Source organism: Nasonia vitripennis, chromosome 1, assembly GCF_009193385.2.
Source record: "Nasonia vitripennis strain AsymCx chromosome 1, Nvit_psr_1.1, whole genome shotgun sequence".
Lineage (NCBI taxonomy): Eukaryota > Metazoa > Arthropoda > Insecta > Hymenoptera > Pteromalidae > Nasonia > Nasonia vitripennis.
The window spans coordinates 3,877,244-3,902,934 of NC_045757.1; the positions used below are offsets into that span (position 1 = coordinate 3,877,244).

The following is a 25,691-nucleotide window of genomic DNA, read 5'->3' on the forward strand; positions in this document are numbered from 1 at the left end:
CGCAGGGGCTATACGCTTTATTAAATCCGTCCACAAACAGTCTCTAATGAGTCATTTATTGTAATTGAATGTAACGCGTGATTCACATAATATCGAGCCAAACGCTATCGGCAAAGGCGTCGCGAGTTCACGGCTCCTCGTATGCAGCGTACATATCGGCCATCATTCATGTATCTGATGAATCTCAGCTGTACTGTCTTTCCTTCTTGACTTATCTGTCCCCGATAAATACACGGTTATATATTGCACGCACTAATACACTATGATGAATCGCGATATCGGCTTCTTCTTTTTTTTCCAATCAAAACGAGAGCTTGCACGTGAGCTTCGCTGAAATTCTCACACAGAAAATCTCTCTCGAAGCTTACACATATTCGAGTCCTCGATTCGCCGACAGAATCGCTTTTCCCTCTCTCTCTCTCCCTCTCTCTCTCGCTTGTGTGTAAATAAAAGCTCCACAGCCTCTCTCTCTCTCTCTCTTGCTGCAATTGATGCACACCGATTTAGAAAGAGTCGACGCGCACGTGCGTCTGCGGGTTTTTCTCGTGCCCTCGAGTAAAATTAAATTTTCGCAGAGAGAGAGAGAGAGAGAGAGAGAGAGAGAGAGAGAGAGCCGTCAGTCAGAGCATATTTTTCACTGCGTCTCGCGTCAGTCTACCAGCGCGTAAAAAAAAGCTCGCCGCTGGCCCTCTTACGAGCCGACCGCGAACTTCAAAGAGCGTCGTTCTGTCTCTGTGAGTTTCGACATATTCTCAAGCTGGGCTGTGCTGTGTGCGATGACAACCGATGACAACCGATTTTCTACCGATTCGAAAAGAACTTAACGATATATATATATATATATATATATATATATATATATATATATATATATATATATATATGAACTCGAGGCTGAACTATAGCTCGCACGAAGAAAACACCGAAAAACAAATCAGTTTACTGCCACCGGCCAGTCAAAACAGCCACGTAAAATCAGCTCGGACACAGAGTAGGCCGGCCGTAAAACAAAGCATCCGCTGCTGGCGTCGTCGCGCTCTCTCGCATGCATGTGTGTGTATAGGTACACCTATATACGCGTTCGAAAGTTGACTTGCCAATTTTGAAGACCCCTTTCGGCTGGTCGTCGGGGCTATAGGTAGTGCAGTAACGCTCTCGCGACCGAGACGACGTCGACGCACAAGCACAGCTGAGCTTTGCTTTGGCCGCGGCGGACGTGCTTATAGTGTGCACGACGTTTTTTTCTCTCTCTCTCTCTCTCTCTCAGAGGGATCGTACAGCCGATGCGCGCGCGGAAGATCGGTTGAGTGCGACGATTATTACGTAAGGCTGTTTTCGATTGTTTATTGCTGCTTATTATATCGATAATCCGGAGAAGAAGGAGAGTTTCGGAAGTGGAAGAGGCGAGAAGCTTGCGTCGTTCGAGCGGAGGTGAGTCTGAGAGTTGTGAAATTTCTACCGAGAGAGAACGTTGGCTGAACTTGCGCTTTCGGGTGAAATGTCAATGTCGAGGAAAGTAATTATAAAGCCGAAGGTCGTTTATTGATAGAATGCACTCGACGCGCGTGTAGTAACTCCCCGGACGACTTAATCCCGTGAATTATCGCGAAGCTTGCCGATTTTTCTAGCGCCGATCGGTTGGATAATAATACGTAAATCGATTCCATCTTGGCAGCCGATCGTCCGTCGATACAATGAACTTTCTTCTCTCCTCCTCAACGGATCGAGATCCGACAAACGCGAGCGGTTGTCGCAACCGATTTCTATAAATACCGGTGAACAAGTCCACCGATTAATACCGGATTCGATGCGTCTCTATGCTTGGCAGGTGTCTCTGTAGACAGCGCAGCTGCAGCAATGGAAAGGTCCGACGAGTCGCGCGTGCCAGTCTCATCGAAGCTGTTGTTTAGAGATTAGAGGATCGTTAACAGCGAATACTCCGAGGACGAGAGTGCAAGAGGAGGTTAGATCGGGGAAAACCATGACACTTCGCTCGTGCCGCGGAGAAATCGAGCGCAAGCGGTTCAGGTTCAAGCGGAAGCTTCGTTGAGAGGACCAAGACAGTTCCATGGAGTGAGAGCTTCTTCGCTGCTGGTGAGTAGAACGCACGGAGACCCCTTTGTTCCGCCCCTTAACGATACTCTGACATAACGATCATAACGATACCCGATAGAATACCGAAAAAGCCAAAAGTCGCAGTGCCAAAAGCGCGAAAACACACGGCATATACGGAGGAAAACAAGCGCCGGTAATAGCGCGCGACGAGCCGTCTGGCTGCTGTCCATCCTCGTAATCGCGTGCCAAAGTCGAGTGTGTGCGCGATGCCGATAAGAGCCGATGTGAGCTCGTCTAAGGAAAAGTACGACCGGCTGTTCGGATTATCATCGCAGGCGAGATTTATCGCGTAGAGAACTGAAAGTGAGTCTTTTTTTTCTTCGAGTTTCAGAGCTCGATTGATTTACGGTGCGTTGATCGCTTAATCCAATTTGCCGATGCGTTGGGTGTATAATCGAGCTTTGTTTTTGTTTTCGAAGCTTTCGCCGATGCGTCCGCTGAATTCTTTCGGGCTTATTTTTTTCTTCTTTTCTCTCCTTCGCCTCGACGCGTGACTTTCACCAAATAAATCAATTTCGGCGTATTTAATTACGTCTACTCTAATAATAGTTAGACAAACTAATTAAAAGCTATACTACGCCCTGATAATTGGATAACAATAATATACCCGTGTCTATAGATAACGGCACATAAGTGATCGCGCAACGCTACCGATTATTCAAGTGGCCGTCGCTTCGCGATGTGTCACGTGCCTCGCTGGAATACTTTATATTTATATACACAGCGCCGCGCGCGCGCGCGCGCAGGGGAACTTTTTTAGCGCTTGTATTATTGTCTGCCATCCTCTATATATACATATAACGTACTCGACTACTCCACCCGACTGTTATTGTTATCTTTTTATCGTGCCGATCTCCTTAGGAAAATTTTACGATCTAAATCAATAATATTACTATTTTGCAATAAAAAATAGTCTCATCACGACACGATTTCCTTGTCCACGAGCAATCGGCGCACATAGTTCCTTATCGGTGCGACGACCCTCGCGCGCAAGGCAACAAGTGCAACGGACAATAGCCACTTGTTTGCGAAGATACGAGATAAGCTTCGCGTAAAATTACACTCGAAACGCGGCGAAAATAAACTCAATAATAAAAGCCACTCGACGCACGCGTTTCTCCGTAACGTATGGACGCCTTATCGATCTAAATATATATATAATATTCGCTTTTCCGAAATCCCTCGCGCGGTATCGCGACGCGGATAAACGATTAATTTACGATAAACGATTAATTTGCGCTTCCTCGACTTTTTCGGTAATGCGTAGCTCGTTATCGGAGCTTATTATTAGATCTCGTCAATGAAATTCGAGGCTTATCACCTTACCGATTTTTCGCCGGGTTCTAAGTACGCGCGAAAATCGCGATAATCCTCGCAGTTGCGCTTATATAACGACGAGAACGAAAAAAAAAAAGGCCAAAAAGTTCCTTCACCTTCGAAAGAGACAGACGGGAACCAATCGAGAAAACTTTAAAAATACACTTTTCGAAAAAAAAAAAAAAAGAAGAAGGTGTATGCAATACACTCTTTGTCGCCGTCTGGCCAGCGGCCAAAAATCGACTTTTTCTTTTATATACGAAGCGCCGTAGTCGCGCGTCTAAACTTGAAAACAAATTTTGCGCCTCGCATAATCACTCTCAGCTTCTCATCTTTCCTCGAACCTCGTCACCGAATTAATAATTCACTCGTGTGTACGAGAGCTCGACGTCGTGTCTTACTTTCGTTGGATTTATGCCTCTCCGTGATAATATAAGGCAGTTTTCAAACGATTCACGTGCATGACGTTTGCGGCTCAAACACTGCTCTGATTCTTTTGTTAACAAGCTAGCTTGCGCAGCTCTTTTTATCGCTTTACGACGCACGATGATATTGTTTCTTGTAAAATCGAGAGTCAAATATTTCTCTTTCGCAATTCACGGTATACAATAAATTATATTCAGCTTCGCGCGCGCGCTGGGGCTTTGTGTCGCGAATCCGATGCGATATCGGACGTAACGTGTATTAACGATTATGCATATTCGACCTCCGGATGAGCGAAAAAAAAGGAGAAGAGCTTGTATGTTAGACGAGGTGTAAATTTTGATTAGAGGCATAAATCAGCTGAACTTTGTCGGAGAGAGATTGTGCGTCGTCCGATGTTTTGAAAAAGCGTGTATAATAAGTTTCTTCAGAGGACGACCTCAGAGTCGTGTCGAGCGAGATTTGACGACGGCCCGTAAAATTGCCATAAGTGCAATAAAAAGAAAAGAAGTCTTGTGGCCCGAAATAGCTTGACCGTTAAAAGCGAGATCCAGAGATACACACACACACACGCACACGAGCGCTTGTGTCTTTGTCCGCAACGCTATGCTTGTTTCAATGCGAATTTGTAGGTCGTACCCTTCGGCTCTCTTATCTCGTATAGTTTCCTGTATACGCGCGTTTGGTCTCTTTTGTATCCCAGTTATATGCGGAATCGATGAAAGAAAAAGGTCGATTTTCGAGAGAGCGCTGGAAGGTCGAAGCGAGAGATTTGTTGTTCCGCGCTGTCGAGTCGTTATTACGCATATCGAGGCGTTAAGCAGCACTTGTGTAATGCCGTTTCGTATGATATGTATATAAGCACGTGCAAATATTTGGTATAAAGATAGAGGGTAATCGAGAGGATGAAATTGGATCGGTAGTGAAATGATTCGGAAAAGTCGTGGATATGAGGTAAATTCTTAATTTCACGAATCGCTTACACAAAGCAGTACATTTACACGAGTGAAAATGAAATAATAAAATTAAAAGATGAAGCTGCCAGGAAAAGAAAAAAGAAGCGAGCTTTTAACCGAAAAAAAATCATCGTCAATAACAACAAAATAAAAGCAAATAATAAGAATAATCAAAGCGACGCGAAGATGCACACTATTACAGGCGCCGTCGATTTTCCTCACGGGCCATTATGTTTCGCGTTAAATATTGACACTCGCGCGCGTGCGCTCGTAAGCGGGCGAGCAAACAAGTGCAGAAGCGGCTCTTTCTCCCGTCGCGGAACGTTTGTCGCTCGTTGCCAATTTCATTGAGTGCCTCATCCAAGAGAGCTCAGCGCGCGAGATTAACCTTGAGGCCTAATTCGTATGCTTTCGCGCCTTTCGAGAGCTTCAGCCTCTTCTTCTTCTTCTTCCTTGTTTCGGGGAGGGATTTCATAGTGAAGCGTTATATTTGTCTTTAGTTGATTACGGAGGCTGATTGTTATCTTTGTGCGAATTTTTAAGGTTTCGTCTCGAAAACTCAAGTTTGGGGGAGGAAGAGATAAAGTTGTTTTATTTATTTATTTTTTTTTTCGGGTTTGATACAGAAGCACGAGTGCGAAAACAAGTCGTTAAAAGCGTGAAAATAGACTCGGTAGCGTTAATCGATCGCACGATTCGGATTCAATCGGTTATTGAGCGATAAATAAATCTAGCTCGAGTCGAGTGTTAGATTTGATTGGAGATATTTAATTGCATTAGGGTAAGCGTCTATTAAGACAACGTCGCCAGGCAATATTCAAAATTGAAATGGAAAATAAAGAAGAAAACCATAAGCCTTTGTGTTAATATATACATATAAGCAATAAAAGCTCATGGCGCAAGAATCAGCGGTACATAACACGATTACGGAGTGATATACAGCTCTATTATAAATACTCGAGGATTTTTTCGTAAACACGCACGCAGCGGTTATTGTTTTCTCTCGCGTATGTAATCATCTGACGTCGACTTTTCTCTCTATCTGTCTCCTCTCTCGTCCATACTCACGACGTCACTTTTGAGGAATAAAGCAAAAATATATCGCTCAGAAAGATTTATCGCTTGAATCACACACGAGTCGTCGACGAGGTAAACCGCGTGTTTTTTTTTTCGTCGAGGGCGGGGACAGTAACGCGAAAAAACAACTGTCAACATTTTAATAAAACCTCTTTATTAACTCCAATTCAAACACGACTCGCTGTCCAAACATTTACAAATCCGTACGCAGGTACGTATACATCATAATGACGCGCAAGTAGGTCACTGGTAAAATCTCGTATATAGTTTCGTCATTTAAGCGCTATGAGAAAAAAAAAAAAAAAAAAAAACGCCCGACTGTTGGGAGAAGCTTAAGAAAAAGCACGAATTAGCGCGCTATCGGAGCTTTTTCTAGGCTGCAGCACAGCCTCGTCACAGAAACTTCGTCGCATCTCGTCCTTCAGCGTCTCTCGACTCTGTGCCGTACACACCCGCATAAATCAGCATCAGAGCAGGCGTGTATACTTATTGCGACTATGTACCGTCTGTGTTACCGAAGAGAGAAGGGCGTACGAATATCGGTTGATTGATTTAGTCGTTTTGCTTTTGTTGATAAGGTGCGCGCGAGGAATTGATTTACGGAGAGTGTGGTGGAATGATTTTTCGGGGAGGGGAATATGTATCGTAAATGCCATGACGTAGGAGGCCGCTTATCAGCGAGTGTAATATAGCGTAATGTGACGAGGGAGAAGAGGCTTACGCCGATCGTCGAGTCATTATGAGTTGGGCTCGTTTTTCCGTTCTTCTATGTTTCGCTGAAATTGAGACGATTTTTCAAATGGAAAGCAGACAACGCCGAGCGGAAAGTCAGCTCGAATAAAGAGCGGAAACTCACGCTGACACGGCGCGTAAAGGAAAACAAGCGTTATATATATATATATATATATATAGGTACACATCGCATCAACACAAGCCGTGCGTGCCATTGACTCACGCCCCGGCTATGCGCTTAAACAATAAATCAACGCGAAAACACACTCGCCAATTTAAGCAAACGCTTCTTGGCAGACCATCTCCCCGATCTCTCATCGCTGCTGAATCTCAGCCTTTGAAACAATCGATAATAGCACACTCGTAAACCAGTGAAAAACAATCGACGATCCATCAGGCCAAACTCTTTGGGAAAAATATTCCCGTAATTTTCCTACGCGCGAATAATAATCGAGAGTCGATTGATTCGTTCATCATCGTCGCCGTCATCGTTCTCGGCGACGACGGCAAATATTTGGATTGTCTCCGTGCGCGCGCGCGCGCGCGCGCAAGTTTCTCGTTGCGCAAGTCGCCGGTAGAATCGTGAAATTTCGATATACAATCAACGACACGCGCATCGGATACTTTCTATACATCTTGGCTCGAAAGCGAAAGAGAGACAGGACGACGGTCAATCGAGTACCGGTCGATGATCGAATCGTATCGAGTGTCGCCCTGATGAGAAATCGGATAGTCTTCATCAAAGCGGAGGTCTTTAACGAGGCTCGATTGTTCGAGAAGACATAACGCGAGTGATAAAATCTAAATACTTATGAATCGCGTCTCTGTACGCGGGATTGACAATCCGAGAAATCGAGTGTAGCGCTACGTAAAACGCGTCAAATTGACGTTAATCAGCTCATCGCTCGCGCCGTACGAAAACAATCGCCGATAAAGAGAAGCGAGTTTCCCCAAAGCTTTGCTTCGTGACTCAGAGTTTAACGTCATGTTATACTGCACCAATTGACGGTACATCAGTCCACATTACGAAACTCTCGCGAGAGACGCGGAAAGTCCAGGAGATAAAAGAGAGAAAAAAAATTGTGCGTGAAGTTCTCTCTTTCTACTCTTTCGACACCTCTACAATAGAACGCGTGCGAGCCGTTATCTGTGCGCAGATTTGATTTGATTTGCGAAATCGACGTATACTCGATGAGGTGCGAAAGAAAATAGGGCACAATATTTCAGAGACTCTGTGTTCTAAAACACGTGCGACGGGTGAAATAATAGACGGATCGTTTTTCGAGGAACTTTTCTCCAAGGTCGCGGCGAATTCCGAGCTAATTTTAGCCATCACAGAAATCCCCCAAAAAACAAAGGAAACGTAAATGTGCCTATAACGTCGCACACACCCGACGCTCGAGCTCTCATTTGCATAGATGCGCTCATATGTGAGAGCAGCTGCATAATGCCTGACGCAACGACGCCTCGAACGAAAACCCAAGGTTAAGGCCGTACGAGCGGAGAACGAGTTCAAGTTGCCGCCTTGTTGCGTAAGAGCTGATGGGATAAGCTTGCGGGAGACGGTGGAAGCTGCCGCTATGATGAGCTTACCCGGAAACACCTGAACGAGTTGACGCTTATTCTCGTTACTATATCAGCGAGTTTGTTCGCTGCGTTTGCCGATTTTTCTCGCGATTCACACGCACGCTTCGGTTACTCGAATTCGAAAAACGAGTCGCTTCTCGAATATACTAATTACTCTCGCGCAAAGCAATAAACTCTTCGCACGCGACGACGCAGACAAAGGCGAACGCGCGAAAATTAACGACCCTCGAGGAGAGAAAAAAAAAGGAGTCAAACGAGCGAGTTCGAACCGCGTGTAAGGAGAAAGATCGGGCGCGATCTGGATTTTGTGCGATGATGATGCGATGCGATGCGCCGAGTAGTGCTTCGAGGATATAGTGGGGATGAGGCGCGCGTCTGATCGAAACGAGTCGTACTCCACTGATGCGACCGTTTCTCGCGGACGGACTTTCTACTTGTTATTTATGGGGTTTTTGAATTCGCCCATCGGTTTTGATCGCGTTCGAACGATCGCGATTGGAATTAATATTGGGAGATCGGTTGAGTGTTTTGAATTTGGCGCGCAAATCGTTGTGGAGTATAGGGAATTTAACCGATTTGCGGTGATGCTTTATGCGAAGACGATGAAAAACTGGCGCAAGCACATTCCAATAATAAATTAATCTCCGAGCAATATAGGTCGCTAATAATAAAGATTTATAGCGATACCGATCATTACCGATACCTGGATTAACTCGGCAGCTCTGGAAAACCGTGAACTTTCGTCGAAACACGTGCCGCGACCTGCCGATGGATCTATTATTTGTCTCGAGTTTTATTTTCGATCGACGAACGCGATAACGATCTCTTACCGATTGCGTTCGCCTACGGGCGATAAGGCACAACAGCCCCGATCGGTCGTTAAGCTCTTGATCCTTAGCGATCTGAGGAAGCATCGGACGTGTGGCTAATTAAATTGCTTTATTTTTAGACTTCCTCCTTCATCGCTACCTTCCACAATCGAGTTTTGCGATCGATTAAAACTTTTCATCTCCACAGAGGACAACACGTTCAACCGTCTCTATCGTCACCAGCCGTTCACGCACTTTCCGCACGTCCCTCAAACCGGTGTACACGAGAGATCGGCAAGGTAATACGCTGGCAGCTGATAAGGCCCGTGTCTCAAAAACCTGTAAACGTCTTAATCTCTCCCTCTCGTCGCGGCTCTCCGAAACAAACAAAACGCCGAGCGCTGAGTCAGGCTCTCTCGCTCTCGCAGCTATACCTACAGGAAAGCAGCGGCAGCAGGCGAAGCGAGAGAGAGAGAGAGAGAGAGAGAGAAAGAGAGGGAACGCGATCGGGCCTTATCTCTCGGAGGGTTTTAAGGCGCTGATGCGCGGCCTGCCACCTCAGTAGTCGTTGACAAGTCAACGCGCGACAATCACACACACGCACACACATACAAGCATCATCGGCTGCAGTTTTGGTCAGTTGAGTGAGAGTTGTGCATATACACGTTAGGTGCGCGCGGATATCGGGGCAGAGCCACGAGTGCAGCTTTCAAGGGACAAGATCAAGTCGCGAGACCGCGGCCACCAATGAACGCAGTGCGCGCCACGCGCCGAAGACTACGAGAACGAAGAGCCAAGAGGAGCAACGCCAAAGAGGCTGCAGAGGAACAAAGCTCCAGGGAACTGATCTGCCCGCGCGAACTCGCGGATCTCTTCGACCAGGATCGTTTCTTTACCACGGGATACTTCGACGTAAAGGGATCTCAAAATGGGTGAGTTTTTGTCATTTTTTTCATTCAAATCGCAGTCGAATGCGTATTCTATCGGCGCTTTTAATGGCTAATCGAATTTTTACGCGAAATTAATTAGTCCAGTATACCGAAAGCCATATCGCGCAATACGAATGAGAAAGTTGGAAATCCCAGAATCTTAATCACGATGATTGGTACCATTCGACAAGAGATGACGAATTATATTCAAACGTATATAGACAAAGCTTCGAGAGAGCTCCTTTATTCTCGCGCAACGCGCGAATCTATTCGATTTCAATCGACATTGTGCAATAAATTAAAAATAAAAGCTAGTAATTCATCAACTCTTTTATCAGGCGCGACCTGAAACTCGCGCGCTTTATCGAAACCATAAGCGCGCAACTTTTTTTTTTTATATTTACTCGACTAACAATTCCAAACACCAGATAATGCACACAGTTCTGACCGATTAAAAAAAAAAATCAATCGTAATTCAAGCCGTCGCTGCGTCTCCTCTTTCGATATCGTTACTGCAAAAATTGAGCAAAAAAAAAAAAAAAAAAAATTAACAAATCACACATGGCTTCGAGAACGTTCGCGACGATGCACGCGGGCGAACGTTCGAGAAATGAAAATGAGCCTGCATATACAGCACACTGCTCTATTCTCTCTTTCTCTATATAGCTTCATTATCGCACGAAATCCACGGCTATGTGTTGACGCTGCAAACAGCGATGTTGGCTTTTGCAAACAGAAGCCAATTGACGCTAACTCGTATGAACTACTTGATGCTGTATACGAGTTGCGCGGCGTTAATTATTGCAATAACAATTATCGCGAGACTTTTCAGAAATAATATCGCTTTGTGACTCATCGTGCCGCGACTTAGTCGAGCTGTTATTGAATTTTTTTTTTCCCCCCACTCGCGAATCTTTCCCTTTCGTTTTTCCGAGTTTTCTTCAATCGCTATTGCGACATCGCCTTCGCGACTTTAATGGATTTTACCGAGAGCTGGCTTATTGTTATCGAGGCGACTTTTTTTTTTCCTAATTAGGAGCGTACGACCTTTTTTGAAAAATCGTTAACGCGTGACTATGCCGTCAGGTGTTTAGCGTGAGCATTGAATTATTTTGCTTGATATTTGAATTTTGGATTTTTTTTTTCATGATTACAGGGCTCGACTTTCTGGCAGACGGAGGTGCCGACTTCGAGCATGCCATCACCGTGACAGGTAAGTCCGCATAATGTCATCACGTGATCGGTTAATCCCTTTGATTATATATCAATGTTATTATTATCGAGAGGCTCCGAAAATACACGAATTGTATCGTATCTGCCAAATTGCGGAAACGATCGCGTCGCACACGTGCAGGCGACGACCTTTAACTATGCGATGAGAGATCCGATCGATCGATATTGTACCGGAGAATCTTTCCTGCCTTGTTATTGTTACGCGGAAACTTTTGCGCGGAGCGAGTTTTTTTTTTACAGCTAAGAGATCATTGATTTTAAGATAGGACTATTTTCGTTCTTTTCGAGATCGATCGTAAACGATAAGATTTTTGACATTTTTACGAGGCACTTGCTTGAAAAGGCTACCGTAACTTTAATTATCGGTATCGTTAACGTTGATTACGTTTACACGGATTATCGCAGCTCTCGAGTCTCGAGTGTTGTCTGAGTTAATTTTTAAAGCTGAATTATCTTCAAAATAAAGCTTCGAAACGTACTAGCGTCCATTACCTTGAATCCTCCCTAAGTAGGAAATAACCGATCGCGATACCGATTTCCAAAGAAAAGAAGAAACGACGCAACGGGAATAATTCGCGACAGGTACATGCCCGCTGACGTCTTTATCAGCGCAATTCAATCATCGTCGGCTGGCTTTGCATAGCAAATATTTGTCCATAAAAGTCGGCGATAAGAGAAGATCGCGATCGGGATCTTGAAGCATCCGCGATACGCGCTACTCGCTCCCGTTGCTATGATAAACTTTTTTTAAACGGTACGTAATTGTAGCCGCTGATGACTAAGGTGTGCACCATCGAAAGTCTCTTTTCTTTTGTCATTTGGAGCTAATAATAACAGCCCCCTCTCTTGCGCAACCCACACCCTTATCGCGCTGAAGGAATTTTAATTCTCCGCCGATTTCGTTTCTCTCTCCTTCGCGGACATGTTTTTAAGCGAGCCAAAAAAATATTATAACAATCGCCGCGTTATCTGTCTGCAGGTTTTGGAAAGTTCCACTACATGCTGCTGGCGATCAGCGGCCTCATCTACATGGACACCGCCATAGGCGTGACGATACTCTCGTTCGTTCTGCCGGCTGCCCAATGCGACCTAGAGATGGACTCAACGTCTAAAGGCTGGTTGACAGCAGCGCCGATGTTGGGTATGGTCATCGGTTCGTACATATGGGGATGCCTCGCCGACACCAAAGGTCGGAAGATCGTCCTCATAGCCACCCTACTTATGGACGGTATCGTCGGTATACTATCGTCCTTCGTTCAGTATTTCTGGGTTTTCCTGGTCTTCCGTTTCTTCAACGGTTTCGCGTGAGTATATTACATCTTCTAAAACTTACTTTGTACGCGCAAAGCTCTTCGTTTTCGACCTTACTTTACCGAAATTTGACGTTCTCGTGTACAGGGTGACCGGTGCCATGGGAATCGTCTTCCCTTACCTGGGCGAGTTCCAGCCGACCAAGCAACGCGAGAAGATTCTCTGCTGGATGGAGATGTTCTGGACCGTCGGAGTTATCGTACTGCCACGTAAGTCACATCCTTAAATACTCTTCAAACGTAAGCTTCAAGAATACGCGTGAGAGATGAGTGCATCACGTGATTTTCACGTGATTTCAGTAATCGCCTGGCTGATAGTGCCACTGGACCTGTCGTACCAGACGTCGGGCTTCGACTTCAAGTCGTGGAATCTCTTCGTGGCCCTGTGCGCCCTGCCTTCGCTGATGCTCGGACTCTGGCTGTTCGCCTTCCCCGAGAGTCCCAAGTTCCTCCTGGAGTGCGGCGAGACCGAAGCCGCCCTCGAGGTATTCAAGTACATCTACGCCCAGAACACCGGCAACGATCCTGACTCCTATCCGGTTAGTATTACAGGTCAGATGATGCGTCACATGATGCAACAACCATTGAGATTGCGTATCTTAACGATCACGTCGCTCTGCTTCCAGATAAAATCTCTGCAGGAGAAGCCTAACTCGAAGGACAAGAGCACGCGAGCTCTGAAACTACACAAGCGTAAGGACCTGAAGGTCCTGGTAGCGGAAGTTTGGGATCTGACAAAGGCGCTGTGCAAGCCGCCCTACTTAAAGAACACTCTGCTGGCCTGCGGTATCCAGTTTGGACTGACCAGCAGCTATTACACCCTCATGGTCTGGTTCCCCGAGTTATTCACCAGATTCGAGGACTTCGAGGAGATGCACCCGGGCGAGTCGACCTCGGTCTGCATCGTCTCGGCTCTCGACGAGTCCAACAACTCCACCATCCAAGACCCCTACGGCTGCGAGACCACCATCGCCTCTTCCGTTTATCTTCACACGGTCTACATTGGTCTTGCCTGCGTACCGGGCTCCATCGTTCTGCCTCTCTTCGTTCACAAGCTCGGCGCCAAATTCTTCCTCAGTAAGTATTCTTCTTCTTCATTTTTTTTTTTTTTTAACGCATATAAAATTCTAGCTTATCGCATATGAATGATTAACACTTTTCTTCGTTTTTCTCTCCAGTCCTGTCACTGATGGTCTCCGGCGGTGTAACGGTTGGCTTCTACTACGTGACCAACGCCAACCAGAACCTCGTCCTCTCGTGCATTTTCGAGGCCCTGACCTCCCTCGGAATCTCCTTGGTCTACTGCGTCATCGTCGACATGTTCCCGACCAACCTCAGGTGAGTCGTCTTTCCTCTTATAAAATCGTTCGCGAACACGCAGTGTAGACTCGGACTGTCGCAACATCATCCGCGCGTGACGCGCGCGCCGGTGCAGAGTTCGGAAAATTTTATTTTTGGCTTCCGGCGAGAGAGTCACAGGCGGCCTTTGGCTCGTGCCAGAGCAGAAAATTACTCTCTTGGCCGGAGACTCGTTTGCGCGATGTGACGCGATTCGAAGCGGCCTACGGTTCGGCAATTCTGTTGACATTCTGATGGAGTTGCGAGGTTTACGACGTGCGGCATCGAATTGTTTTGCTCATTCTTAAAAAACTAGATTACCGACCGTCGGTAACACGTAGCCCCTTAATCGCTTAACAAATTTTCTCCATTTTTCCAGGGTAATGGCAGCTGCGCTCTCGCTGACAATGGGCCGTTTGGGTGCACTGGTGGGTAACCTCGTCTTCGGATACCTGATCGACCTGGCCTGCGTCGTGCCGGTCGCCCTGTTCGCCGCCTTCCTCTTCGCCTGCGGCTTCCTATCCATCTTCCTGCCCAAAACTGGCAAGGACACCCTTGACTAGACGCGCAGATCTTGCGGTCACTCGTTATATCAACAAGAAAAAGAAAAAAAGTAACGTGCTTTTTAATTAATTTACATAACCGAGTGGCCGCGTTTCCCGACGAGTATTCACGATGTGATAATCGTTTTATTATTACCGAGTGTTATACGCTTTAGATTATTATTATTACGAGTAGTCGAACGCGTAAACGACGGCGTTTCGTTCGATGAGAAGATTACTGTTATTATCTCCATATATGTATCGTTGATTTTTGTTTTTCCTTTTAATCACTTAAGTGCCTTGAGTGCGAGGAAAGACGCAATTATTTTACGAAGTGTCTTGACGCGCATGTGTATAGTTTTAGGGGGTGATCGATCGATCGTCGACTGAATGGTTTTTTTATTCGAAACTTTGCCTTTTTACGAAATTGTGTACAGTACGAACGCTTAGGATTATGTTGTAGGCGAAGGAGTGACTTTTTGACGATATGCATTGAGACTACGTTCAGTCGACGAACGATCGATCCAAGCAATAATCGAACATTATGTATTTTAAGCTTGTCGATGTATAAGTGCTTAGAAATTTTGAAATATCATATAACGCACAAAAAGAAATGCTAAGCCACGAGCGTCGGACGAAAGTTGATAATTTTTTCCCAATGACTTTCGATCCGACGTCAAATTTGTTCTAAAACTTTGTAAATACACCATACTATATTTATTTTTCGCTTATTTTTTTTTTTCGTCGCTTTCTCGACGCCGAGAAAGCGCATCGCGTATGTTATGCACGATAAGAGAAGTTCGATCTCGACGTATTTGTTATAGTGATTACTCTCAGTATAGCCGCATTGTTATTGTTATTTCTCTGTATAAATATTCTAAGCTGTTATTGTCATTATACCGAAGTTTAGAGAGAACATATGTATACGTAAATATTATACATTATATACACATATATAGTTACGTTCGCTAAATACGCTTTCGAGGTACCTAATTGTATACGAATATATTCGTATATATCATGTATATCGCGTTAAGTTTGTCAAGTGTCGCTTTTTAGTTAAATTATTTCGAGCATATGAGAAAAGCTTTGCGGTCTTGGCCGTATCAACGCTCTTGTTTATTCGAGCTTCTATTTTACACACTCGAGAGAAGCATTGATACTGCCAAAACCGTCGAGTTTTACCTTGTGTACATGTTTTATAGGCGTATAATCGAGTTGATCCGAAGTCACGATTGTTGACCGAGGATTTTGATTTATCTTATAATTTATTAGAAATGTTAGGGTTAAAATAAAAATATGAATTTAAAATAAATTTCGATTTATTTACTGAATATGTTTGTGTAATTTTTTTCCTGTAATCATCCCTCCAATCTTATTTGTGAAAACAAAATATAAAATAATTAAACGTTAAATAAAAACAATTAATTTGCAATGTAAATGGATTTGAGGCTCGGAGCAAATAAAATATTCATAAAGATCAAAATTATGTAATTCATTGGTGAAAATAAAAATAAAATCTGATGTATATAATTATATATACGATACGCTATAGTAAACTAAAATCACTACAAAGTAAAAATAAGCTATTCAAGAAAAAACAAGTTCTGTTTTTCAAAAATTGATCTATTCAAATCATTTTTACGCTTACAGTCCATCTAAATTAAGAAAATACGCTTGTCAAAAAGTGTCGCTACATTTGACGATTGCAATGCTGTTTCAAAAAGATTTTGCGAAAAAATTGATTCTCAGATAAAATGCATAAAGCAGAATTTTCCGTGATTTGCTATTTACAATATGATACTTTGTCAACTTCAAAAAAATTCATTCGTATGTCGAAGTCTGACTTTGACTTAAAGTCACGCTCGTTTAGAGTCCATTTACACTGACAGCTAGTCGAAGACCCTAAATCATTTTTCAACATATTGACATATGCACAGTAAACATATACACGCACACACATTCATTAGTGAATAGAAAATGAATATAGCGAGGCTGAGACTATGCAACTATTGACGTTTAATTATTCAAGTGCTACGATGTACACAAGAATAGATCAATACTGTTTTGCGTTTAAATTATTCGAATATACTTTCCAACGTTTCATGCAGCTTGGGCTCTAAGTGTAGTATTGGTATCTCAATAAATACCAAAATTGATTAAAGGATTCAAATTTCCGAGCACTTGAATAATAAGACGAATAGTTTCAGCCTGCGCGTGAAATCAAATAAATCTTTAGTTTTCCACAGCATTACTGTGAGATAAAATCTGCTGCTACTGGAGTTTCGACCGCTGAAAAATTTTGTGAAACGCGTCTAACCGCTATCCACCTGAGGCTTACGAACCCTTCCCTAGGTTTTCTTCCATGAGTAGTACATTTCTAATGGTCGATTAACTCGCCAAAATTTGTCTTTCACCTGGCGAAGCGTCTGCGAGCCGCTTAGAACCACTAACTGTCCCGTGGTTGGTGCAATGTAAATACAAAAGTTCAGTAATCTGTCGGATTCTGAGAGAAGCTCCGTATCTAAGTCCAATGTCAGTCTCATCGCCAGATATTTACTCAAATGGTCCACTGAAACGATATGATTATTGTATTGATTTTATATTTTATGAAACTTTAAATACGAATAGGTTTGAAATCTTGAAAATTACCTGTAGCATTCGCTGTTGTTTTGATATATCTAATGCTGTTTTCCTTTAGCGCCTTAATGAGAGAATTATCACCTGCCATTTCTGTGGGATGTGGTTTAAACACTAATTCTATTTCATTCAGCATCAGAGGTTCACTAGATCCTTCCCCCTCAGTATCGACCATGGAATCATTGCCACCAGTTTCAGCTTCCGCACTAGAGGAATCATTCTCTGAATTCTGTAGGCTTTTTTGTCTTTTTGCTGGTTTTGGATTTGACGGTACTGGGGAAGGCGTTGTTGAGTTTCTGGAGGTTGTACCTAATCAAGAATTAATATTAAATTAGATATAGCTAGTAAAGAACTAAATCATGTAGAAATCTGCATTTCATGAGATTTACCAGACACTGCAGGACTGATTGAAGGCTGAGGTACACCATTAGAAGTCGTAGAGTGGTTTTCCCGGCTTCCTCCATTGCTTGACTGACCGATTGCACCTTGAGAGGAGTCGCTCTGGTTGGCTGCTATCACAGCAGGATTTGGCGTGGTCGGTGCACTCACATTGGGTGTATTATTATAGGATGCTGTGTTGTTGGTATTTTCGGGCTCGTTGGCATTCTTTCTGGAACGCTGTGGCCTGTTCTGACTTTGCAGCTTGATTCCCTCTGTGATGGAGTTGACAAGAGCTGCTTGCGAGTGTGAATTATTAAGCTTAGCCAAGACACGCTCCTGATGTGCTTCGTATTCATCTCTGCTCGGATAGATTTTGGAAATTAACAGGTCAAAATTTGGATCCGGCCTGAGAGAACGTTTTGACACAAGCTTCTTTCTGCACGTTGGGCATTCCTGAAATCACAAACATTCAAATTAGTTTCACACAAACGAGAATCTTCCAAATCACACCCACAAGTCCTAACGAAAATTAGTAAACAAAAGCTCGCTTCCATGCAGCAGCTAACCTCAAACTCCGACTCTCCCCCCGCATCAAAGTACAAGCACAAAAAACTAACCAAACGCGAAAACCGCACGACAAAAGTGAGCATTTTTAGGAGAAAATGACGCAGAGCAGACCTTGTTGCCGCTCCTGAGGGCGGTAATGATACAGTCCGAGCAGAAGCGGTGCAGGCACTCCTTGGTGGTCATGGTCTTCTTGAGCATATCCAGACAGATAGGACACATGAGCTCGGAGTGCAGACTCCGGGGACTGACCGCAATCTCGGTGTTGTCGGTGATGGCATCCTGGGGCGTCCGGTGTAGCTCGTACAGGGACAGTTCCCAGGTCTTGTTGAGGCCGACCTGCTCCGTCGACGCCATGTTGACACTGCTGCGATGTTGCAGCGGCGGAACGACGAAGACTAGCCTATAGCCGCCTCGAGCGCCTCGACTCTCGAGTGGTCTGTTGTATATAGTGTTGTGACGGCGTGAGGCGGATCAGAGCATTGAGTCGTTCTGCGCATGCGCCAGTTCGAGCGGCACGCACCGCTGACCGCTGCAGTGTTGTGTGCATTTTTTGGGCGAATTTCAGTGTTTTTCATGTGTTTTGGTTTTGCGGATGATCGATTAGATTGTTGAGATTAGATTTTTGGGGCTTTACAGCGGAGGCGGTTGATCGTTGGAAAGGCCAACGGTAAGTAAAGCTTGTTTATGCTATTGATAAACGTATTTGTTTACATTTTTTTTTAACGCAAAATATAATAGAATTATGTATTAGAGAATTTTTCAAGAGTTAAAAACGTTAAAAAATGCATTTCTAGGTTAGTTTTTCTCGCAAATCCACACGCAGATGTATACTACCATAATAGCACAGAGCATCGAACTAAAAATAATCGGCATTTCCGTTGGAAAACTCTCCGTTGGAAGCTCTAATAACATACAATTTTTAACCGGCTATTGCATCTAGTCACGCACAAAAGCTACAGATAAATAACGTTATTCCACATTACGATTCCACGGAACTGAAACTTTCTTGTACGAAATCATACAGATGTACTTATTCGTCGTTTCAACTCGACTGCGGATCTCAGAAGGATACGATCGGCCGATAATTCTTTCTAAATTGCCATTACTCGCCGAGAGGAGCCGCACAATAAGCCCAAGGAATCCGCACAAGTACGTAATGAGCAGAGGCGGAGGTATACACATGCGGGGAGAAGGTGCCGTAACGTGATTTCTGGCTAACGGGGCGACTCGTTCGTGGAAACGCGGTAATTAATCATTCTTGTATTTTTTTGGATGGTGTATGTATATACTTATGTGTTTCGATTTTTATAATCGTTTTTTTTTTATGTATTTACAGGAGTCGGACAACTTTCTAGTTGTTGCAGTGAACAATTTTGAGCGTTTTATATCTGTGCTGGAAGTGTATTGGCAGTAGTTTGTGAAAGAGATTTTAGCTTTCTAGGCACTATATCTCTGCTGTATACTTGCAAATTTATTTCACATCTTTGGATGGATTCCGCATTGACTTTCCAAAGAAATTATTGAATCGCTTAAATAATTGTTTAATTCGTTGCAAACGAAAAGATAATGCAGTTTATAGGTACGCGAGTAATGAATTTTTTTCGCATTCCAGCATCGCAATTCCAGAAAAGGATTACACGCATCGTGATGAAAGTAAGGAAAGAGGTTGTTGCATCTCATCCATCCCGAAGCGCATCGGCCACGACCTCGCACAACAGCCTCCGCACCGCGGAAGAGCGCAAGGGAATCAAGCTACATACACATGCCTCCTCCCACTCACTTTGCATATATACGCACAGAAGAATTACAGTATATCGGCCCGTTATACGCGCCAACATTTTTTTTTTTTTTTTGTAACGCGCGGGAACACGTTTTATTGCCGATAATGTAATGTTGCAGAGGTAGGTAATAGTGGAAAGGAGGATCGCTATTGAATTGCACATCGTAAATTCAATTCTGCTTTTATTGCCTTGGCTTCGTTTCTTTAATTTTCGTTCCGATTTCCGCAGGTGTCTGTGGAGAACTCGTAGCTTTTACTACTCGACGTCTGCAGTGCAAGGAATGTCCGCATCGCCGTAATAATCTCTACACAAAAACGGCATCACCCATTACGATTGGCCACTGATGAACACTGCCTGCATCGGGTAGAGCCAACCCACGCATTACCTCATAAAAACCCTCGCGAAGCAACCGGCAATTTCCTCCTCCTGCTTCTCAAAACGATTATATACACAGAGACGCAGATCCCATAAAAATATCGCAGTCGCGAATAACAAAACGCTGCTGCAGAAAGAGACGACTGTGGACTTTCTAAAAGGAGAATTTTTTAATCCGCACAAACGCGACTCTCTGCAGTTCTGGCCATAAAAACACTCGCCGCGGAAGAGTAGGAGGTAGAATGTAGACTAACTGGGACGAGAGAGTCACTTCCACTGACCCCTGCGAGGATAACTGTACATATACCGCCGCCGCGCGTATCAATTTTCTCTAGGTTGCATCGCGCGCTTATGGGAAAGAAGACAACCGCCCCGAGGATGGAGCACCGAAACAGTGCTTGGGAGTTAGCGGGTGTTTTTATTTTTCGTCTCATTGTTTCAGTCCTTCCGTACTAATTTCGCGTTCTTACTTTGTTTCAGAGATGCTATGCGTCAGCGAGGATGATTCGAAAATTTATCTCCAAGAGTATATTATCCAATCAACGGGTGAAAGTGAGTAGCACATCCCATAAAGTTCGCAGCGATGAATTGCGGCCGGAAAAGGGCGCGAGCCTCGTTCCAGTTTCTCTCGGCGCTGCATTGTCATCAGCGAAATGCACTGCACATACCTACGTGATCGACCTCTAGACGATCGGCAAAAAGATAGGAGTCTCGATACGCGGGAAATCGGTCACGTGCAGTGTATACAAGCTCGGAGGAAAACTAAAGAGAACTGTGTTCTCTCACTTTTTCAAGACGCGCGGGTACGACTCGCGCGCGTGTTTTATGTAGCGTGTAGAGGGTCAGCGAGTCTCGGCAGTAATATAGGACGCGACCGCGGGGCAGATGTGCGTTTCCGCGATTGCACATACGAGTCGATTTAGGATTTCTCTGTGCGGTTATCGATACGCGGTTACGTGCGACGCGGAAACGCGAATATGTTATTTTCCTTCTTTTGTCGATTATGTAAATATATTCGTGATTTATGTAAAATCTATAATAAGACATTGCGCCGCTAAATTTCATCGATTAATTATAGCAAGAAAGCAAAGTTGCGCAAATTCACTTTTTGAACCGCGGGAATTTTGCTTTTACAGCCAGTTGCGCGGAATTCCGGTATAGAAATCCAAACGACTTTCATGAAAATATCAAGCCTGTATACCGTATCGCGCTACTGTACAAAACTGGATTAGAAAACATATTCCATTAGCGGCCGCCTTGATGTACAAGAGAAAAAGAAGCCGAGAAAAGGGAGAATTAACGATGAGAAAATCGAGCGCTGCCTCTCGAACGCATCACAAAATATTTTTACCGTTAAACGTTCGCTTGTATACTTACACTCGGATATTGGCCACTGAATATCAAAGGTCACCGAATGCAGCCTTCCGCATCGTTTCGGATGCAAATGAGAGACGCGAGAAAGTTCGGATAAAAGCGTACAATCAGGTTAATTCTATTACTCTCTCATCGTTTATTGTTTACAAACGAATATATCGTAAATAAAACCGCAAATTGAATATAATCTCGATTTTTACTATACCTCGACCATATAAATATTTGTCTCGTTCGATGCGCAAGTGATAAATTTCGCGTTTTATTACAGCGTCTCGAGCTAATCCGCAAATTAGATTGTTCATATATGGTTCACGCAATAATTAATCAATGAAATATGCGACGCTTCCGCGTTTCCTTATGCGAGTCCATATAATATCTCGTGGTTGTCTTTTTCGCTCACTTTCCACCGCGCCGCGCAGACTCCACCGCTTCCTTTTTCGTTTCTCCATATTCCGCATTACATGCGCGCCTATATTGCATAAAGTTACTAACGTTATCCCGCATGTTACAGCGAGAGTGTGTACGCTCAAAAAGTTTCAATTTTCGCGCGCGAGCGTGCAATTTGAATTATGTCATCCAATTAGAAGGAATTGTCATTTAGAATATGTCGCTGGGATGAGATTGCGGCTCTTGCGTTGCTTAATTGTCATAAGTGTGCTAGCATCAAGTTTGCGAAATCTGCATAACGATCTACATCTAATGCTTTCGTTTTTAATTACGATGTATGTACAAGTTTTATTAGGTCAACGTCTTTATGTGTCGCTATGTCGAAAATCTGCGTATACTTACTTACCTTGAGAATTTAACTTTCATCGCAAATAACCGTATAAACAAATTGCCAGATTTTTCACTCGTAATAACGTTATACTTTTCACATTTCAGAATCATGCTTGCCTCACATAAAACGAAGAGAAGTGCAGTCGAAGCGTTGCGCATAAAAAAGTCAATCCATCATAAAAATCTGGCACCTCAGCTGCGCAATTTGTCTCCCTCGCAAAAAACGTGAAAAATGAAGAAGGAGAGGAAGAAGATCAAGCACGAAACCCGATCTGCGCGACTCGCGGAGTTCACGATGCAGTTATATCCCAGAGAAGAGGGTTCAGTCCGCCGCGGGAGAAAAACCGCGAACAAGAGCTCACTCGCGCTCGCGGGAGAGTAGAAGGAGTAGTATCGGTGAGGCGAAGGTGGGCCACGTGCGCCGGATAAACAGTCGAGCGGCGAGTCTCGCGCGATCAGGACCTACCGTTCTCTTTCTCCTCTGTATAGCTCGCGTATAGTACTCTACCTTCTCATGTAATTTTTTATCAAAATTAACATTCGAACGAATCGTTTGTGTTTCAGTGATGTGCGATGACGATCGACCACAAGTGAAGAAACGCGAGTGATGTTTACGTGTGCACTGCAGTAGGACATTTTGAAAGAGGGTAATTCGCGTTGTACCTAATGCGCATGGGCTATGGAAAAAAAGTTGGGCAACGCGAGCAGCTGATGAACCAACGACTCGACAACGCTTCAAGAGTCTTGAAATTTTGAAACAAAGTCAAAAGAGGACATACACTTACGGAAGACGTACAGCATTTTCTCCGCTCATCTCTCGGAAAAATTCGTGCGGATTGTGTAATGAGAAAGTGGGTTAATGAATGAATGAGCCGTGCGCTCGCATTGTCACGCTATCCCCTCGGAAAAGTCGCGTGGGAAAGACCCGCGAAATGGAAAATACCATCCCGGCTATCGCTTTTTTTCGCTCTGACTTTCTTATTTAAATTTTGCCTTGTTGTCTATACTCAACGCTGTCGTTATTATTATATGGAAAATCGCAAGTTCGTGCGATCTGTACTACCTATGTGCATACAATGCGCTGATAGGCATCGGATGAAATCGGTTGGGAGAGAGAGAGAGATGTTATTCTTCTAATTAATTATGCCTCGGAGGAAAGTGAAAAGTCGTGTAGTGCTGCTGCGTCATCGGCCGATTCAGTTTATCGCTGGTGTTCGAGGCGATGAAGAAGTTTTTCATGTGCCGTCGTCGTTGTTGTGACCGCTGTTGAAGAGGATCAGCTGCTGCTTCAATGGAGATAATGAGAGAAAAGGTGCGTGTGTTGAGAAGAGATTGGGCACATTCGCTTTAATCGAACACGTTTTAAATTCGGCATTTTTTCGTGTTAATTCCGTCGCAGAAACAAAGTAAGAGCCATTGTTGAGAGCGAACAGTTCGCGGTGATAAAAAGTCTACAGAGTAAGAAACGTTTTACGCCGAGGTAAACAACCATTGTGTTTTCTCTCGATTCTTCGCGCGTATTAGAGAAACAAATACCGCTAAAAACCGTATCATCGATCATTCTCTCGTTAACCCATTCGCCACACACTCGGCTACTGCGATCCATAGGCTCATCCTCGGAATCAATAAAATACAAGAGCAAACGTAATGCCGCAGCCGCACACACGTACGCGTCCGCAGCTGTAGAATCAAAACCACGGCGCGCTTCCGCGTGGCGAAAAGTAAAACAGGCCTCTCTTGCTCGAGCTCGCGTAATTGCACAATAATAAATCGGCATGATTTTTCCGCGGAGCGCGCCGAGTTAGCGGCTCGCTTATGATCTAGTGCATTACGTCGGCCGCAGATAATTACCGCGAGCCGAGCCTCACACAGGCGTATATGGTGTGTGTATATGTGTATATATGGTTTCTGCTTGCTCGAGCGGGCGATATTCCGCGAGGTCTGTAATGCCGGAGTGAGGATTGGATTGAGATCGGTTTATGTATGGTATCGGTTTTTTAATGAGCTGTCTTCAATGCTTTAAAACATTTGTGTTTACTATACGAGTTATTCTTTCCGCAATATCTCGTTTTAACGATTTCGCTATATACTATATATATGTGCTTGTATACCAATTTTTCATTAATAGTGGATTGAAATTGTATAATAATAATCTGATACTACTTAAGGATTATGAAACATGCGTACGTTCGACCCGAAATGCGCAAAGTTAATGAATTTCCAGCGTAATTAGACGTCGATCTATCTATCGATCGACTTTCACATCCTTTTAAGAGCACGATATCGTTAATATCGATCGCGATCGCCTGCCGGTTTTCTTTGAAGCTCGTCGACTAATTGATTAGCTCGCGATCGTCGCGAACTATATACTGGCTATGTAATGGATGTATAAAAAATAATCAGCTATTAGCTCTCGAGTATACCAGCCCTAATGCAAGAGAATAGTTCTCGAGTCTGCAGCAAGCTTTCACCGTGAGATTTAAAAAAAAATGCAAAAAAATGTGTGTAATTGTACTCGCATACCAACGTACTTTATACCCATCCATATCTCCGAAAGAAAAAATGAATTTCCCTGATGACTGCACGTGTGTAACGCTAGAGCGCTCGTTACCCCGTGTAGAGCTTAACTGTACCGTCCATCCATCCAACGCAGTCTCAAGGCAAAACTATATAAGTGCGCGGCATAAAACGGCGCGTGTAAAAACGAACGATCCCGCGTTCCCTCCGAAATAAAAAAAATCGAAGGAAATATATACGCCGGCAAAAAGCGAATTCTAACGAGCGAGCGTAAAAACCGTTAATTTTTAGTTTAACGACAAATAGGTCGGAATTCTGACGTGTGTGTATAAGACGATTCTTTTTTACGGACGGTTTGTGTGTGCAACGTCGAGATTAACCCCTTATTTCATTATACGCTTCACCGTTACACACGATGATGTACATAGATACGGCGAGAGCGGAACGTCGAGGCTTTGATTTTCCTGGGGTATAGCGGCGTGGACGAACGATTAAAATGAAATAACAGAGATCCGGGGAATTGCGAGCTTTAGCTGCATCACGCGAGGGATGATGCCGGAGTCGAGGTTCCCATCGTGCTGCATGAGATTTCGTGCATTGCTTCTTTTTCGCATGTGCCGCGTCGATTACTGGTTGTGCATACTGGTTTTATAATTTTTATACTATAGTTGAGGGGGATGCTTAGCTTCGGATTGCATCTGGAGAAATTATCGTTGAAAAAAAAATGTGTATGAAATATTTATGCTATATACGTGTTACTTCTATTCATTGCGGAGTCGTGAAAGTGTCTTGATGAATTATTTATGCGTATAATATGTTTTCTCTGTGTGCGAACAAAACATCATCAGAGAGATATTAATTAATAAATTGTGCATTCAGTACTGCAGGCACTTTATTTAACGATAAAATTA

General features: G+C 44.0%; 3 protein-coding genes across 12 annotated transcripts in view; 2 read left to right on the forward strand and 1 right to left on the reverse strand.

The window, feature by feature from the left end:
* Positions 1-1,141: 1,141 nt before the first annotated feature.
* Positions 1,142-15,702, forward strand: LOC100123981 (synaptic vesicle glycoprotein 2B). Of its 6 annotated transcripts, XM_032597011.1 has the most exons (12): positions 1,144-1,431; positions 1,829-2,094; positions 2,174-2,418; positions 9,225-9,315; positions 9,687-9,948; positions 11,102-11,158; positions 12,158-12,482; positions 12,577-12,698; positions 12,789-13,027; positions 13,115-13,565; positions 13,667-13,826; positions 14,206-15,702. In XM_032597011.1, exons 5-12 carry the CDS (start codon positions 9,945-9,947, stop codon positions 14,387-14,389), a joined length of 1,542 nt encoding a protein of 513 aa, XP_032452902.1. In that variant the 5' UTR covers positions 1,144-1,431; positions 1,829-2,094; positions 2,174-2,418; positions 9,225-9,315; positions 9,687-9,944; the 3' UTR covers positions 14,390-15,702. The 6 variants fall into 6 exon arrangements, with proteins under 6 accessions (XP_032452896.1, XP_032452902.1, XP_032452897.1 ...); XM_032597006.1 differs by lacking the exon at positions 2,174-2,418 and having other exon boundaries at positions 9,157-9,315; XM_032597003.1 differs by lacking the exon at positions 2,174-2,418.
* A 271-nt stretch (positions 15,703-15,973) lies between these two features.
* On the reverse strand, positions 15,974-18,406 carry LOC100123983 (E3 ubiquitin-protein ligase RING1). Its single transcript, XM_003425547.5, has 4 exons — positions 18,068-18,406; positions 17,398-17,842; positions 17,021-17,317; positions 15,974-16,940 (listed from the first exon to the last, which is right to left on the reverse strand). Exons 1-4 carry the CDS (start codon positions 18,308-18,310, stop codon positions 16,720-16,722), a joined length of 1,206 nt encoding a protein of 401 aa, XP_003425595.1. The 5' UTR covers positions 18,311-18,406; the 3' UTR covers positions 15,974-16,719.
* Positions 18,407-18,497: 91 nt separating this feature from the next.
* The window catches only part of LOC100123986, a 35,616-nt gene continuing 28,422 nt past the window's right edge, over positions 18,498-25,691 (forward strand). The window contains exons 1-7 of one of the 5 annotated variants that reach the window (XM_031922179.2): positions 18,498-18,623; positions 18,751-19,105; positions 19,569-19,857; positions 19,966-20,516; positions 20,593-20,915; positions 22,369-22,746; positions 22,828-23,575. The gene's annotated coding sequence lies outside the window, so the exon portion shown is untranslated. Of the gene's footprint in view, positions 18,624-18,750; positions 19,201-19,292; positions 19,858-19,965; positions 20,517-20,592; positions 20,916-22,368; positions 23,576-25,691 lie in introns of all 5 variants that reach the window. The other 4 variants (XM_031922183.2, XM_031922182.2, XM_031922181.2 and 1 more) reach the window with 4 other exon arrangements.